General features: G+C 51.0%; 2 protein-coding genes across 2 annotated transcripts in view; both read right to left on the reverse strand.

The window, feature by feature from the left end:
• The window catches only part of DGKD (diacylglycerol kinase delta), a 107,997-nt gene extending 104,594 nt beyond the window's left edge, over positions 1–3,403 (reverse strand). The window contains exon 1 of the mRNA XM_068544197.1: positions 3,247–3,403. Within this exon, the coding sequence (XP_068400298.1) occupies positions 3,247–3,402 (156 nt within the window). The 5' untranslated portion in view covers position 3,403. The remainder of the gene's footprint in view (positions 1–3,246) is intronic.
• Positions 3,404–10,564: 7,161 nt separating this feature from the next.
• The window catches only part of SAG (S-antigen visual arrestin), a 30,114-nt gene continuing 26,147 nt past the window's right edge, over positions 10,565–14,531 (reverse strand). The window contains exons 14-15 of the mRNA XM_068543725.1: positions 11,778–11,793; positions 10,565–10,761 (exon numbers count right to left, since the gene is read on the reverse strand). Coding sequence (XP_068399826.1) covers positions 10,653–10,761; positions 11,778–11,793 — 125 coding nt within the window. The 3' untranslated portion in view covers positions 10,565–10,652. The remainder of the gene's footprint in view (positions 10,762–11,777; positions 11,794–14,531) is intronic.

A 14,531-nucleotide genomic window follows, 5' to 3' on the forward strand; every position in this document is an offset into this window, starting at 1 on the left:
AAATAAATTAAGCTCCATCTTAACTGATAAGGCTTCACAGAATCACACTGTTCTCTACTCAGATTTCAAAATACCTTATAATGTGTTCATAAACTAATTTACCAGTGTATCAGTTCCATTTTCTTTTTTCCACACTAGGTATGTGGTCCTATAAAATCACTACTGTGTACTATGGTAAGGAAATGAAAAGAAGTAATGTGTTTGCTGGGGACAGTTGGAACATATGAAAATATCAGACATACATGAAATGCTAAACTAATAAACGACCATCTCAAATCTATACACATCAAATTTTCAAAGACTTTCCCCATCAAAGACTTGAGGAAAAGTTTTAAAAGAACCTCACGAATAAAGATTTCTTTTGGCGCTTGGTAAGGCTTCTCTTTATACACGTCCTTATGGTCTTGTTTCTCAACGTCTGGTCCATGACCAGCAGCATCTCCTGGAAGGTGATAAATGCAGAACCTCTAGCCCCACTCCAGACCTACTCAACCAGAATCTGCATTTTAACAAGATCCCGAGGGGACGTGTCTGCACATGAAAATGTGAGAAGCACTGTCATAAGACACTTCCTTTTCTTTTTCCATTAAGACAGCTCTAGCTCGCACTGGACTAACGTTTCACAAACTTGACACACATACAGCTCCGGTCCTGGGCCAGCTTGTCCTCAGTGCCATTCCTCACTCTTCCGCTCTACTCCAAATTGCAGATGGGCTGATCCCTGCAGGCTGGGTTTCCCAAGCAGGAGGGGGCATGGGGTGAGTCTCCATGAGCAGCTGTGTCCTTCCAAGCCTCCAGCCCCCGCCAGATGACCCATGGTGGTTCCAGCCTCTGGCGAGTGGTAGCTGTTCCTGATATGCTGCCTCCCGGCTTGTCCTCCAGCTTCGGGGTGGCAGTGGTCTCCTGTTTGCTGCCTCATCACAGAGTTGCCTCACTGCCCACTGTTTGCATTCTCAATTCTTCAGCACCTGCGCGACCACTCCCCATTGAACACTCTCTGTTTTAAATACTTAAAGTGGGTCGTTCCTTTTTGGACTCAGAATGATACCCCATACCATTCTGGATATTTCCCCTGTGCACCACATATACCAGAGGAATTTTCTGAATGGCTTATCTGCTTTAAAAGGGGGAGTGGGGAAGGGAGGTTGGGAGCTACCACACACACAGTAAACCTCACATTCCATCAATCTCTAACAACACAAAAGAAAACTCAACCTTAAGCTATCTGTACAGCAGATGTGACTGTACTCAGAAACTCAAGTCCTCAGGGTGTATTTTTAACACTCTACCCATCACTCCTCCTCAGCCAGAACAGCTGGTATAACAGCTATTGTTTTAAGAGGGAAAAAAAAGCCTCCTTAAGAACAGAATTCTGGACAAACACTGGAATATCTGAGAGATCAAATCTTAATAACAGTTGTAAATCACATGATCCAACCCATACTGGGCACACACCATGCTTGAGGACCAAGCAACAGGTGAGAACAACTCCTGTCAGTACCATTTAGGGCTACTTGGAGATCTTTCTAAAAGCACCTCTGACCCATCACTCTCATGCTCTGAATAATCCTTAGTGGCTCCCTCTTGCCCAAGGCCACAAACCCAACTCCAGGGCTATCCTTTCAAAATCCAGCCTGATCTACCTTTCCAGTCTCTTCCTCATTCCTCTCAATCTGACCCACTCACCTTCTGACCATTCCCAGGTGTGCCTAAATCTGCAGATACAACATTCAACTAGGTGGAAAGTCCTTCTTTCCTTACTTAGCCTGACAAACTCTTTCCCGCAAGATCCTGCCTCCCAGGGTAGCTGGATTCTCACTCCTCTAAGCTTCCACAGCACTTACTACATCATACTGCCACATGGACGGGTGTCCATCTCCTCCTACAGGCTGGGAACCCCGAAATGGAGAAACTGCCTTCCATCTTGGGATCCTGACCATAGTTCAGGTCCAGATCCAAGTTACTACCAGTGACACCCCGGGCAAGACACTTACCCTCTCCACCTCCAATTCCATAAGAAGGGAATGACAGACAACACCCAACACAGTGCGTTATCACCAATGCTAATGAGTTAACCCATGTAAAGTGCTGTAAAGTTAACCCAAGAAAAGTGCCTGGCACATAGTAAGCACTGGAGAATTACTACCGTTATAATTATTACTATTACTGTTATACCTGGAACAAAGGAGGTGTTCAATACCTACGTGCTGAATAACTGGAGCACTTCACAATAAAACTGTTTGTAACATTAGGACAAAAGATTACCCCACCCCAGGTATCAGAGGCTGACATAAGATTAAGCAAGAAATGGCTCCCACGGTAAAAGTACCAGCTGAACTCACTGGCCCTGGAGGAAAAGCGCACTGCAGCGGGATGAGATAGTCTGTGCCAGCTGGATCTGCCCAGGCTGTCCACAGACCCAGTCTGCCCTCAGCCACCTGTCCAACCACCTGCCTGAGGAAGCCGTGTGCTAACACAGAGGGCTCACCTGCAGCAAAACCCAAAAGCAGTTTGCAACAGAAACCGCAATGGGAAAACAAAGGGTGCAACTTTACTCCTGCAAAAAGGAAATGCGTCTTTCTGCAGCTAATACTTCGCGTCTGGAGTTCTCCACCGAGAGTGAGATGCCAAGCGGGTGCGCAGCCAGGGACAGCCCCCTCTCCCCGATTTCCCGGGGAAGGAGAGAGAGACGGTCACGGGACGCGCATCCCTGCCCTTTCCCGCACGAAAATACACGCGAGGGGAGGGAAGGGAAGAGCCCCACACCTGGGTCCAATCGGATTTCTCAGGGGCCACAGGTGAGTGCAGAGCACCAGCGGGAAAGAGCCCGATCCGTCCTCAGAAATGTGCAGAACCCGAGTCGGGGAGCGCTCGCCGGCCGGACGCAGCCAGGAGTCCCCGTTTCTGGTGCGCTCGCCCCCCAGCCTGCAGGCCTGTCCCTCCCGGTCCTCGCGGCGTGGGGCTTCCTCGCGGCCCGCCCCGCCAAGCGCCCCGCCCGCCCGGCCCCGCGCGGCGCCCACCTGCTCCCCGGCCCGGGGTCCCCGCCGCCGCCCCGCCGGGGGGCGCGCTCAGCCCCGGGCGCCTGGTCCGTTACCCCGCGGAGCGCGCTCCGTCCGGGCAACGGCGCCCGGCGGGACCCTAGGCCGGGCCGGGCCGGGCCTGGGCGGCTGCTCGGGCCGAACTGCGGGCCTCACGGGGCTGGCGCGGCGTGAGGGGCGCGCGCCCGGGCCGCCGCCGCGGGCTCACCTTCTGGCGGATCTGACCCGACGTGGACACTTTGCGGATGAGCTTCTGCGGGGAGCCGGGCTCCGCCTCGGGCTCGCTGTCGGACGACTCCTCAGGCGGCGGCGGCGGAGGCGGCTGCGGCGGACCCGGCGGAGGGGCACCCGCCGCCGCCGCCATGCTGCCGGGCCAGCGCGCGCACAGCGGGCGGGGGCGGGGCCGGGGCCGGGGCCGAGCCGGGCGGGGGGCGGGGCCTTGAGGGGCGGGGCCGGGACCGCGGTCTCCAGCTCCGCCCCTCCGCGCCCCCTGCCGGCCGCGCGCGCAGCCGGAGGTGGCGCCCCTGCCGGGTGTCTCTTCGCCCCCACCGGTGGTGTCAGAACCACAGGTTTTAGCGTCTGTTTCTTTTCTTCCTGGGACACAATTTGTGTGGGTTTTTTTTAATTTCTGTGTTCACTCTTTTTCATCTTTAATGTTCCCCTTCAAGAATGTAAGTGACCTCCAGGCGGCCCAGGACTGTCTTTCTTGCCCTGCATCGTGTCTCCAGCATCTGAAGAAGCGTCTGGCATTTAGTAGTTAGTTGCACGACAGACAGTTCTTGGAGTGGGTGAATGCATGCATGAATGCAGGAGAGAAAGTACTTGGACAGGCCTCTGGGATGCCGGAACAGGGATACACAGTTCCATCCGAGAAGGCTTCCTGGAGAAAAAGATAAAGTGAGACGGAAAATGTGAGGAGTTATCCCTAACCGGGGACCCCTGTTCCAGGGCAAGAGATGAGATTGTGCAAAGACCTGGAGGCAAGAAAGAACACATCTCTGGAAAAAAGGGAAACTGTAGCCTGAAGGAAGGAAAATACTTGAAGAGATGAGCGTGTGGGCGGGCAGGTCAGACTGGGCCTTTGTAAACCTGATAAGGGGGTTGGTCTTTTAGGCTGAGTCCTGAAGGCAACAGGAAGCCCCTGAGCCATCTTAACCCTGGGCGGGGCTAAGTCACTGAGGCCTGTGATCCAGGCTTTGAAGCAATCGGGGCAGGTGGCTGCCCTGGATTACTGGGAGGGGCTGGGGAGACAGAGAAGTGGACTTAGGAGGGTAGCTGGAGGAGAGGCAGAGGCAATTTGAGATAAGCCCCTCCTTCCCAGCTAAGACAGCTGGAGGAGTGGGAGTGAAGTTGGAGGTGAGATCAGCTGAGTTTTTGCTGCCCTATGGGACATCCAGGTGGAGAAGGGTTTGGTGCCACCTGAGAAGGGCAAATCCTCTTTAAAGACCCTATCTCCAAATACAGCCACATTCTGAGGTACTAAGGGGCTGCACAATTTTCCCCTTGCCCTTTCAAAGGGCTGCTCCTAGAGACACAGTGGCTCCTGTCCTGCCTGCGGGTCAGCACGCTCTGGCCCCCACTGCACTGGACAATGCTTTCCAGAGGCAAAATAAGTGAGACCCCCCCCCCAGGGGCCACAGAGGAGCATCTGGCGTGGGGACATGGCCAGGGGAATGGATTCACCGCCAGGACAGAGCGTGTCAGGGCCTAATGCAGGGACACGCTGGGGACCCCTGGTGAACCCAGCTGTGCTGCCCAGTGCTGTAGCCACTAGCCACGTGTGGCTACTTCAATTTCAATTTCAATTAATTAAAATTAAATTTTCAGTTCCTCGGTCACACTAGCCACATTTCAGCTGCATGTGGTTTAGCAGCTACCACAGGGGACAGCACAAATACAGAACATTTCCATCGTCACAGAAAGTTCCACAACGCGGGAGGACAGAGATGGCTCCCGTATACGGCCCACCGGCCACACACCAGACACTTGACCAGCGATTCTAGTCCACACACATGTCCCCCAGAGCAAGCTTGATGGTCTCATTCTAGAGATGAAGACCTGAGGTTCAGATACGTCTCCCAAGGAATGCATGAGAGGCGGAATTTGAACTGGGACTATGTGATTCCCAAGTCCTTGACCCTTCAGGGCTAGGCCTCCCAGGAAGCTGAGGCTCGAAGGAGCTCATAGGAAGAAAGAGGAGAGAAGGGTCTCGCTATGGGCTGACTTGTGTCCCCCCTCCCAACATTCATACGCTGAAGTCCTAATCCTCTAGTACCTCAGAATGTGGCCGTATTTGGAGATAGGTAGGTAATCAAGTTAAAATGAGGTAATTTTAAGGAGGTAATCAAGTTAAAATGAGGCCATTAGGATGGGCCCTAATCCAATACAACTGGTGTCCTTACATCAATAAGAAGACATTTGGACGCAGACAGGCTCCAAGGGAAGACCATGCGAAGACACACAGAGAAGTCATCTGCAAGAAAAGGATAGAGGCCTCAGAAGAACCTGACCCTGCCGAACCCTTGATCTCAGACTTCTGGTCTCCAGAGTTGTGAGAAAATACATTTCTGTTGTTTAGGCCCCCAGGCCTGTGGTACTTTGTTATGACAGCAAGGAGCTGACTAATAAGGGCACAGAGGGGAGGGTGTCCTGCATCTCCACGGAGGCTGGTGATTTTTGTATCAATTAATTACAATGTAGTGTGATACATAAGTGCAAAAATCTAAGGGTGTTGTAGGGGGAGGGACGGTACAACAGGAGAAAGAGTGATAACTCTGCCAGAGGTGTCAGGGGAGCCTCTCCAGAGGACGGGTGACCCCAGCCTGGTTTGGAGATTTGAACTGAAAGGCGAGGGGATGGAGGGAATTTTCCAGGAAAACACAAAAAGGCAGGAGACTACTAGGCAAGTTGGGAGGATGACAAGGGATTTGGATTTGCTGGTGAGCCACTGGTCAGGTTGTGGGGAGTCTGGAAGGTGAGCTGCACCAGGACCCAAAGCAGCCTCTGTTTGGCTCAGGAGCAAGGACGTTATCCTCTGGGCACCAAAGCCACTGAAGGGTTTTTGAAAAGCAGAGGAGGGTTCTATCCCTGATCGGGGAACTAGATCCCGCATGCATGCCGCAAGAGTTCTCATGCCTCAACTAAGAGTCTGCATGCCACAACTAAAGATCCCCGTGTGCCGCAACTAAGACCTGGTGCAGCCAAAATAAATAAATAAATAAATATTTTTTTAAAAAATAAAGTGACTTACCAATCCAGGCAATGCTGATTTGGGCCAGAACCGAGGAGGTAGTTGTGGAGGTGGAGAGAGGAAGTGACAGACAGAAGACATAGTAGAGGGAAGAAGAGGGACCAGCTGCTCCTAGTCAGGAGATTAGGGAGCAGGGCAAGTCGGAATGCCTCCCAGATACGGGGCTTTCCAGGGAAGAACGCCCCACTGAGCACAGTAGGCCTAGAGGAGAAGATGAACTTGGTTTGGAGCAAACTGAGCTTGAGATGTCTCGGTGTGCTGTTGCCTATACCCGTTAGATGCTCAGGGGATACCAGGGTTCCAGGATCCACCATTTTAGAGGCGAAAAGCCAAGGGCATGAACGTGAACGCAAGGGAGCGTTGGGAGGTAGAGACTGTGGCTGAATAGGAGTCTATTTGCAATTATGAAAAAGTACTAGAAATTGTCACAGCCAAGAGGAGCCTAAGGAAATGTGATGACTAAATGTCATGTGGGATCTTGGAACAGAAAAAGGACATTAGGTAAAAACTAAGGAAATCTGAATAAAGAATGGGCTTTAGTTTAATAATAATATGTAAATATTGATTCATTCAGTGTGGCAAATGCACCATCCTAATGTAAGATGTTAATAATTTAGAGGAAACTGGGTATGGGAGAACTCACTGTACTTTCTTTGCAACTTTTCTGTAAATCTGAAACTATGTGAAAATAAAAAGTATATTTTTAAAAAGAGTATTAGGCTTAGTAAGAACTATATTATGTTCTTAAATCAGAGGAACATAACTGCCATATTTCCTCTGATGAGCAAAGAAGGCTTTGTGTTCTCTGGTGGCTGCAGAGTGCTGTTCCCTTGGAGACCTCCCCCAAGGTGGCACGCCTGTAAGAGCACATTCGCCCGTACCTCCTTATGCAATGAGTCACGCTGTGAATCATCTCTAACAATATGCTGCTCCCCGAGTTTACCCAACCTTAAGGGCATATCAAGGTGGCAGTAATAACACACTTCACATCCAACCTAATCTTTCTTCTCGACCTGTCAATGTAGAAGTGCACCTCCTGTCAAAAAGAACCGCTTCACGTTAGAATAGATAAAGGATGCACTTGAAAACATGGGAATTATCTTATTTTACCCTGAACTGCGGTTATGATTGACATCTGGAGCAGGACATTTGCTTTACTGTGTGCGACACGTAGTTCCCCTGGCCCCCAGGACCTGTGTCAACCAAATACCACCCCCATACATTTCCAAGTGCACCCAGCTGCCGCCCCCTCCCTGCCCACCCCCCAAGCATAAGTAAACTAAACCCTTAGGGTTGTGATATTAGACTGGGAGGCAAGCAGTGAAAAATGTTAAAGGAATAGGAAAACAGACACTCTAAAAAGAAGTTATCTACACGTGATAAAATTGTAGAGAACTAAATACACACACACGAATACAAGTAAAAAGGGGGGAATCTGAAAAAGATGGGTGGATTACAACTACATGTGAATCTATATAATTATCTCAATAATATTTTCAACTTAAAGAAAAACTTAAGGGCAGCCATTGTTGAATAATAAATGCTCCGACCCCCCCCCCCAAACTCTCATATACACATTCAGAATCAAAAGGTGAGCAAAGGGAATTCCCTGGCGGTCCAGTGGTTAGGACTCCGAGCTTCCACTGCAGGGGGGCACGGGTTCAATCCCTGGTCAGGGAACCAAGATCCTGCATGCCACACGGTGTAGCCAAAAAAAAAATAAAAATGGTGAGCAAAGTTCTGGTTGTTATAGACTCAGGGAAACGAGAGTTTAAATCTTGACTCCAACTCTCACTAGCTGTGTGACCTTGGGTAAGGTACATAACCTCTCTGAACTGCAGTTTCCTCATCTAACAAATGGGAAGCATGGTTGGAATGATTAGATGTAACAGGTGAAGTGCCTAGCACAAGGCAGGTGCCCAATAAATAGCAGGGACCCCTACTTCTCCTTTGGTTGCAGGTTGCAGAACTTTGCCCCAAGTTCTCAGCTGCCGCTTTCTCCATGCAGCACCCTCAGCTCCTCTGCACCCTGTTTCTCCCACTGCACCTACCTAGAAAACCCTGGGCTGCACATCCAACCTGCACACGGGACATCCTACCTTCCGACGCCAGAGCAGACACAGCGCCTCTAGTGCGCAGGCCCAGCCAAGGCGAGGTTCCACATCCCGTTCGGGGCAGCGGCTGCTCACTTCCTGCTCCCACCCGCTCGCCCTTGTAGGGGCGGCCAGCTGCAGGTCGTAAACTAGCCAGCACGCGAAAGTCAGGCGTTTTGGTACCAGAATAACCTGGAGGGCCAGGGCTGTTCTGACCTCTGTTCTCCAGGGACTGGCCTTCCAGCTCTTCTCTCTGGCTCTCACACCCACACAAAGGTCCGACCTATTACTGCCCACCCTGACTTAGGATATCCTGGGGTCAAGCAATGCAGGAACCAACTGGCTGATCCTCTCACCAGGCCCTGCCAGGCAGCCTCCCAAGTCCCTGGCTTGCCCGGCATCTCGGGCGGGAGCCAACCACAGCCAACCTGCGGGCTTGTGGGGTAGGAGGGCAGCAGAAGGGCTCAGATTCCCAGAGGAGCATGCCGCCTCCCTGAGTATCCTGAGAGAGGGGTGTGGCTGGAATGGAAGCCTGCCGATGGGGAAATCGTGTCTGACCCTGCAAACCCACAGCTTTCTGCCTGTATTTTTTTCTTAATTTTTTTTTGGCCGCATCACGCAGCATGCGGGATCTCAGTTCCCTGACCAGGGATCGAACCCGTGCCCCCTGCAGTGGAAGTGCAGAGTCTTAACCACCGGACAGCCAGGGAAGTCCCATGCCTGTGTTGTTATTATTATTATTCCTCCTCCAGAAATGAATCCTCATCCCTGTCAATATCAGAGTGCCTCATATTCACCACTCAAGTTCAAACCTTGCTTTGTGTGTATGGGATCCTGTCCAAGGTTCCCAAGTGGAGCCTCCGGTCTAAAGCCCAGTCCCCAGGACACAAACCAGCCTGGAATCCTGCTGAACAAACCCAGATGTGGGAGCCTTCATATGCATGGAACCCACACTGTGTCTGGCCCTCTGCCACTGCTCTTGGTCCTGGAGACCTGACCCCGAGTGTCCAGCCCACACATGCCCCCTCCCATTCACCCTCGTACCTCCTGTGAGCGGGTTAAACTGTGCGGAACTCTCCAACCTCCTTTCATCCTGTTCCCTTGAGACATGGACCAGAGCCTGCACATCCCCCAAGCCCCTCCGTGGCCACCAAGAGAGCCATTCAGCCTCTCTGCCATCATTAGCAGGCCCCAAGGCCAGGCTACCACGGGCCAAGAAGGGGATTCTGCAAAGGACAGGGCCCTGGCATCACCTCCGTTACGTCTCCTCCTTCTTCAGCTCCACTTTCCTCCCGGACGCGAGCATCCTTTCCCCCACCCCTTCTATGCCCAATCTCAATGGAGACAGTCTAAACAAGAAGCCTGTCTGACTCACAGTGAACCCCCTCTTCTGGGACAACCCATTCCCAGGGCTGGGCTCTGCCATTGTTGGCCCCAGGGCACTGATCCCCTGACCGAAGCTGGGCCAGATTCTCCTGCCCAGAAACGGCACGCTGGAACCAGAGGCTCGGAGACCAGGAGCATTTGGCTCTGAGCTACCAGCAGGTGAATGGCCACCCCAGAGGGCAGGACCCTGAGCCCCTGGGCTGGGACCCCGGGCCTTCTCTGATTTCCACCCAGCCCAGGTGTGGCAGCTGGAGATTCTTCCTTCAAGTCAGTTCTCTGAGCCACTCTGAGGTCCTCCCAATGCATTCCTTTTTTCCCCCTTTAAACCAGCCAACTCGCATTTCGCTGTTTGCATTCAGTGGAAACAACCAACAGCCCAGAGCTCAAACAGGACTTGGACCCAAAAGTTAATTCAGAGTTGAAGAGTGTTTTTAGCCACATTTGTCCACTGCCCTGTTTCTCTTGGGAGGCTCTTTGTGTGCCCTGGAGCTAGGATTGGTCAGGTCATTAGACACACTGCTCCCCCTCCAAGTTTCCAGGGAAACAGCTTACCCCAGGGGTCCTGGAGAAAGCCCGGGACACACCAGGCCCCTTCGGGTGAGTGCATTGATTTCAGGATGCCTTCTCGCCTTGATGGGTCTCCTTTCTAGATGCTGCCCTCCCCCCTTCCCAGACTCAGGGGCCCTCAAGGCTGCAGCTTGCGTGCTGTTGACGTCACTCGGCTCCCCCAACAAGTCAGCCTGACTCACAACCAGGACAGAAGAGACAAACTTTATTTCTGTGAAGAAGACCCGCACTTTGGTATTTAGCATAACTACAGGGCTAACTGTGGGGGGCTGCTACCATGCTGCTAACGACCCCATTTCCCCGTCCTGAGCCGCCTCTTCACTCATCCACAGCCGCCTCCTGGTCTGTCTTCTCTTCCTTAAGTTCTCTTCCATCTTTCAGATTTTGGCGAGCAAACTCCTCAAAAACCAAATTTTCATCCTGAAAACTAAAATAAAACAAAGAACACTTTGATCATGGCATGTTCTTTGAAGCTTTCAATGAGATCTTGAGGAAAACAAGATCCTTGATCTCCCTTTGGCAACACAGGAACCGATCAAGATTTTCCTACGTGATGGAACACGGGACAATGCCGTTCTCCTCATAGTTTTGCAAGTAAAATCTCTTTAACAAACAAAAATCAGAGAAAATGAAGGAACCCACAGAGTAGACATACATGCCCGGAATAACTGTGTGTGTGTATGTGTATGTGTGCGCGTGTATGCATGTGTGTATGCGTGTGTGCATGTCCTGGTACTAGGGAGCAAAAGGAAAGCCAGGCCCTGCGCAGGTATTGAGAGCATAGGGCGTGTATGGGCGTGTACGGAAAGACCCAAAACGGGGTTTGCGCTTGTCTCGTGCAGATCTCAGCCTATCAGTAACCACTGTTGTGGTTGGACTGGCCCTTGTGGTTCCTGTTATGACTGCAAGATGCCCTTCAGCAATAACCATCCGGAAACTTTTAGAAAATAAAGGTTCATTACTTACAGGACCTGGAAATTACACAGCATATACCTGGGGCCACACAGCGAGGTCGTGGGTAGAGAGGGAGAGCACACCGCACAGGCCTGGGGTTCTGCCTTTACTGGGGTTGGAGGTGGGGGCCTAGGGTTTCGAGGGCTCACTCTTTATTGGTGAATTTAAAACAGAAGAGCGGGAACTTAAAGCGCAGAAAGACAAAAAACAAGTGGCTCAAATGATCTGCTATTGAAATCCACCAAAATCTCTAAAACAAAGGAGAGGGAGAGCTGGCCAGGCTCTGATCGAGTCCGGTGGCTGGCAAGGTGTTTATTCGAGATAGCCACTGCTGAAGGGGAAGCCTCTTTGAAGCGGATGCCTCGGCAGTCAAAGCTTAAGTCAGGCACTTGCATTGCAAAAAAAGAAAAAACAAAAACAACTGTGAGGGGTCATATTAGGGCTGTGGAGGAGGAGGTCACAGAACCGATAACGCCAAGCAGTGCTCACCTTTTCTTGGTCTTATCTGTGAGCGTGGAAGAAAGGAGAGAGATCTATTAGCATAAATCCCGTCTACTGGAAATTTTCTTCCTTTGTTAGGTCACTTTATAGGTGGAGGAATAAAAGGCCTAGATATACGCATTTCATGAGAATTGCGTGTAATTCCTGCTTCTCTGCCATTTCCCGCTCGGAGGGCCTTTCTCCCTGCATTTTTAACCATCGCTTCCTCTAGAAGTTGCCACCACAACCTTCACCTCCCCAGACGGAATCAGCCACAACCTCGCCTCTAGGACCCTTTCCCTGATTAGCCTCAGCCCCTCTGATGTTGTGCTTCTCCCTTCTAAGCCTTTCTCCCTATGTGCCCTTTGGACCCTGTCCAGATCAGAGTCCCAGGAGCTGTTACGACCCACACTCCAGGCCCGACTTCCACGTCCGGCTCTCTAGGGGTGAGTCCTGGGACTTGACATTGAACCAGTACTCCAGAGGCTGGGGGGAGGGGGTGACTAAAGCTTGAGAACCACTCCCTGGCCCCTCAGGGAGTTTGATTTCTCTCTTAACACATTGATCTTGGGGTGGGGGGCGGGTGCGGGGAGTGGGTTAGATTTTCACATATATTTTGCAGACCCAGGGTTATTGCTAATTCTTTGTGAGGTTGTCTGCTTTTTGTTTTTGTTTTTTTAAATTATTTTTTCTTATTTATTTATTTGGCAGCGTTGCGTCTTTGGTGCTACACACGGGCTTTCTCTAGTTGCGGTGAGCAGGGGCTACTCTTCGTCGTGGGGCGCAGGCTTCTCACGGCGGTGGCTTCTCTTGTTGCGGAGCCTGGGCTCTAGAGCGCAGGCTCAGTAGTTGTGGCGCACGGGCTTAGTTGCTCCGCGGCATGTGGGACCTTCCCGGACCAGGGATCAAACCCGTGTCCCCTGCACTGGCAGGCGGATTTCTAACCACTGCGCCACCAGGGAAGCCCCTTGTTTTTGTTCTTGTTTTCAGCTTTCTGCTGCCCACCTAGTAAAGTCCTAGTGCAATCGCCTCACCACCCACCATGGTGAGCCAGGAAGAGCTAAGTGAGGCTGCACAGCTCCAGAGGGTTTGGGGGAGCTTGTGGTGGGGCTGAGCCACTGCCCTTATCTCTTGTGCCCATCTGGAAGGCAGTACCAGGAGGGAAGTGTCTGTGTGGGCTGCTAACCACAGGGGACCTACAGAGAGGCTGACTCATCAAAATGACCCTGGGCAAGAACCATCCGGGATGGGACTTCTCTGGTGGCGCAGTGGTTAAGAATCCGCCTGCCAATGCAGGGGACAAGGGTTCGAGCCCTGGTCCGGGAAGATCCCACATGCCACGGAGCAACTAAGCCCGTGAGCCACTACTGAGCCTGCGCTCTAGAGCCCATGAGCCACAACTACTGAGCCCGCGTGCCACAACTACTGAAGCCTGTGCACGTAGAGCCTGTGCTCCGCAACAAGAGAAGCCAACGCAATGAGAAGCCCTCACACCACCACGAAGAGTAGCCCCGGCTCGCAACAACTGGAGCCTTGGTTTAGCCTTGATGTTATGATGTGTTCACTGTGAGGGCCATAATGACTGGAACATGAAAATGTCATACCCAGAAAAGGAATAACTCCACTTCCCCCAAGTGAAGTCATAAAGTCTGTTCACAGGGCCAGAAAATGATCTGACACAAACTATGACATCTTCTCCGGTCATAGTTTTAAAATAGCCTTTTAGAATGTCCTTGAAAGGGACCAGAATGTGTCTCAATCTCACATAGTTAAAAATAGTATTTTAATGATACAAGCATAAATGAATAAAAAAAAATATGGTTAGACTGTATTTTTCCCCCAAGGGAAGTTTTTGGCAAACTTCCAAAAGTTTTGACTATTTGAATCTAAAATATTTGGAAGAGATACTTTGAGACAAAATAGTTTTGAGACAAAGCCAAAATGAATACGGGGCTCATTCTAATGTTTAAATGCCACTTCATTATCAACATAGAAAAGCTCTTTATAAAATATAAGAAAAAAAACCCTGCTTGTTTACACCACTTTTACTTAAAATGTTCTTAATTACTATAACTCGGGGGGGTTCTCATCCAGACAGGTCCATTTTTCTTTCCTGCCAACTAAGCCACCTTAACACACAGCGGAGAATTTTTCCTCAGAATTTCTGAGATTGCACCTACATTATTTTTGCTGCTTCATTTATCCCTTGCTGCGCAGTGGTTAAGAATCTGCCTGTCAATGCAGCGGACACGGGTTCGAGCCCTGGTCGGGGAAGATCCCACATGCCACGGAGCAACTAAGCCCGTGCGCCACAACTACTGAGCCTGCACTCTAGAGCCCACGAGCCACAACTGCTGAGCCCGCGTGCCACAACTACTGAAGCCCGCACTCCTGGAGCCCGTGCTCCACAACAAGAGAAGCCACCGCAATGAGAAGCCCGCACACCGCAACGAAGAGCAGCCCCTGCTCGCCACAACTAGAGAAAGCCCGTGTGCAGCAAGAAGACCCAATGCAGCCAAAAGTAAATATAAATCAATAAATAAATTTATTTTTTAAAAAAAAATCTAATTTACATATCATACAATTTACCTATTTACATGTACAGGCCCATGGGTTTTAGTTTGCTCACAGAGCTGCACAACCATTGCTTAATTTACTTTTAACATCCATACAAGAGCCAACGGATTTACAATTCAAAGGAGCCAGGGTATTAGGAACCCAGCCTGACCCTCTTTTCTAGTATTTTCTGTATTCTCATCATAA

Source organism: Eschrichtius robustus, chromosome 5 (genome assembly GCF_028021215.1).
Source record: "Eschrichtius robustus isolate mEscRob2 chromosome 5, mEscRob2.pri, whole genome shotgun sequence".
Taxonomy (NCBI): domain Eukaryota; kingdom Metazoa; phylum Chordata; class Mammalia; order Artiodactyla; family Eschrichtiidae; genus Eschrichtius; species Eschrichtius robustus.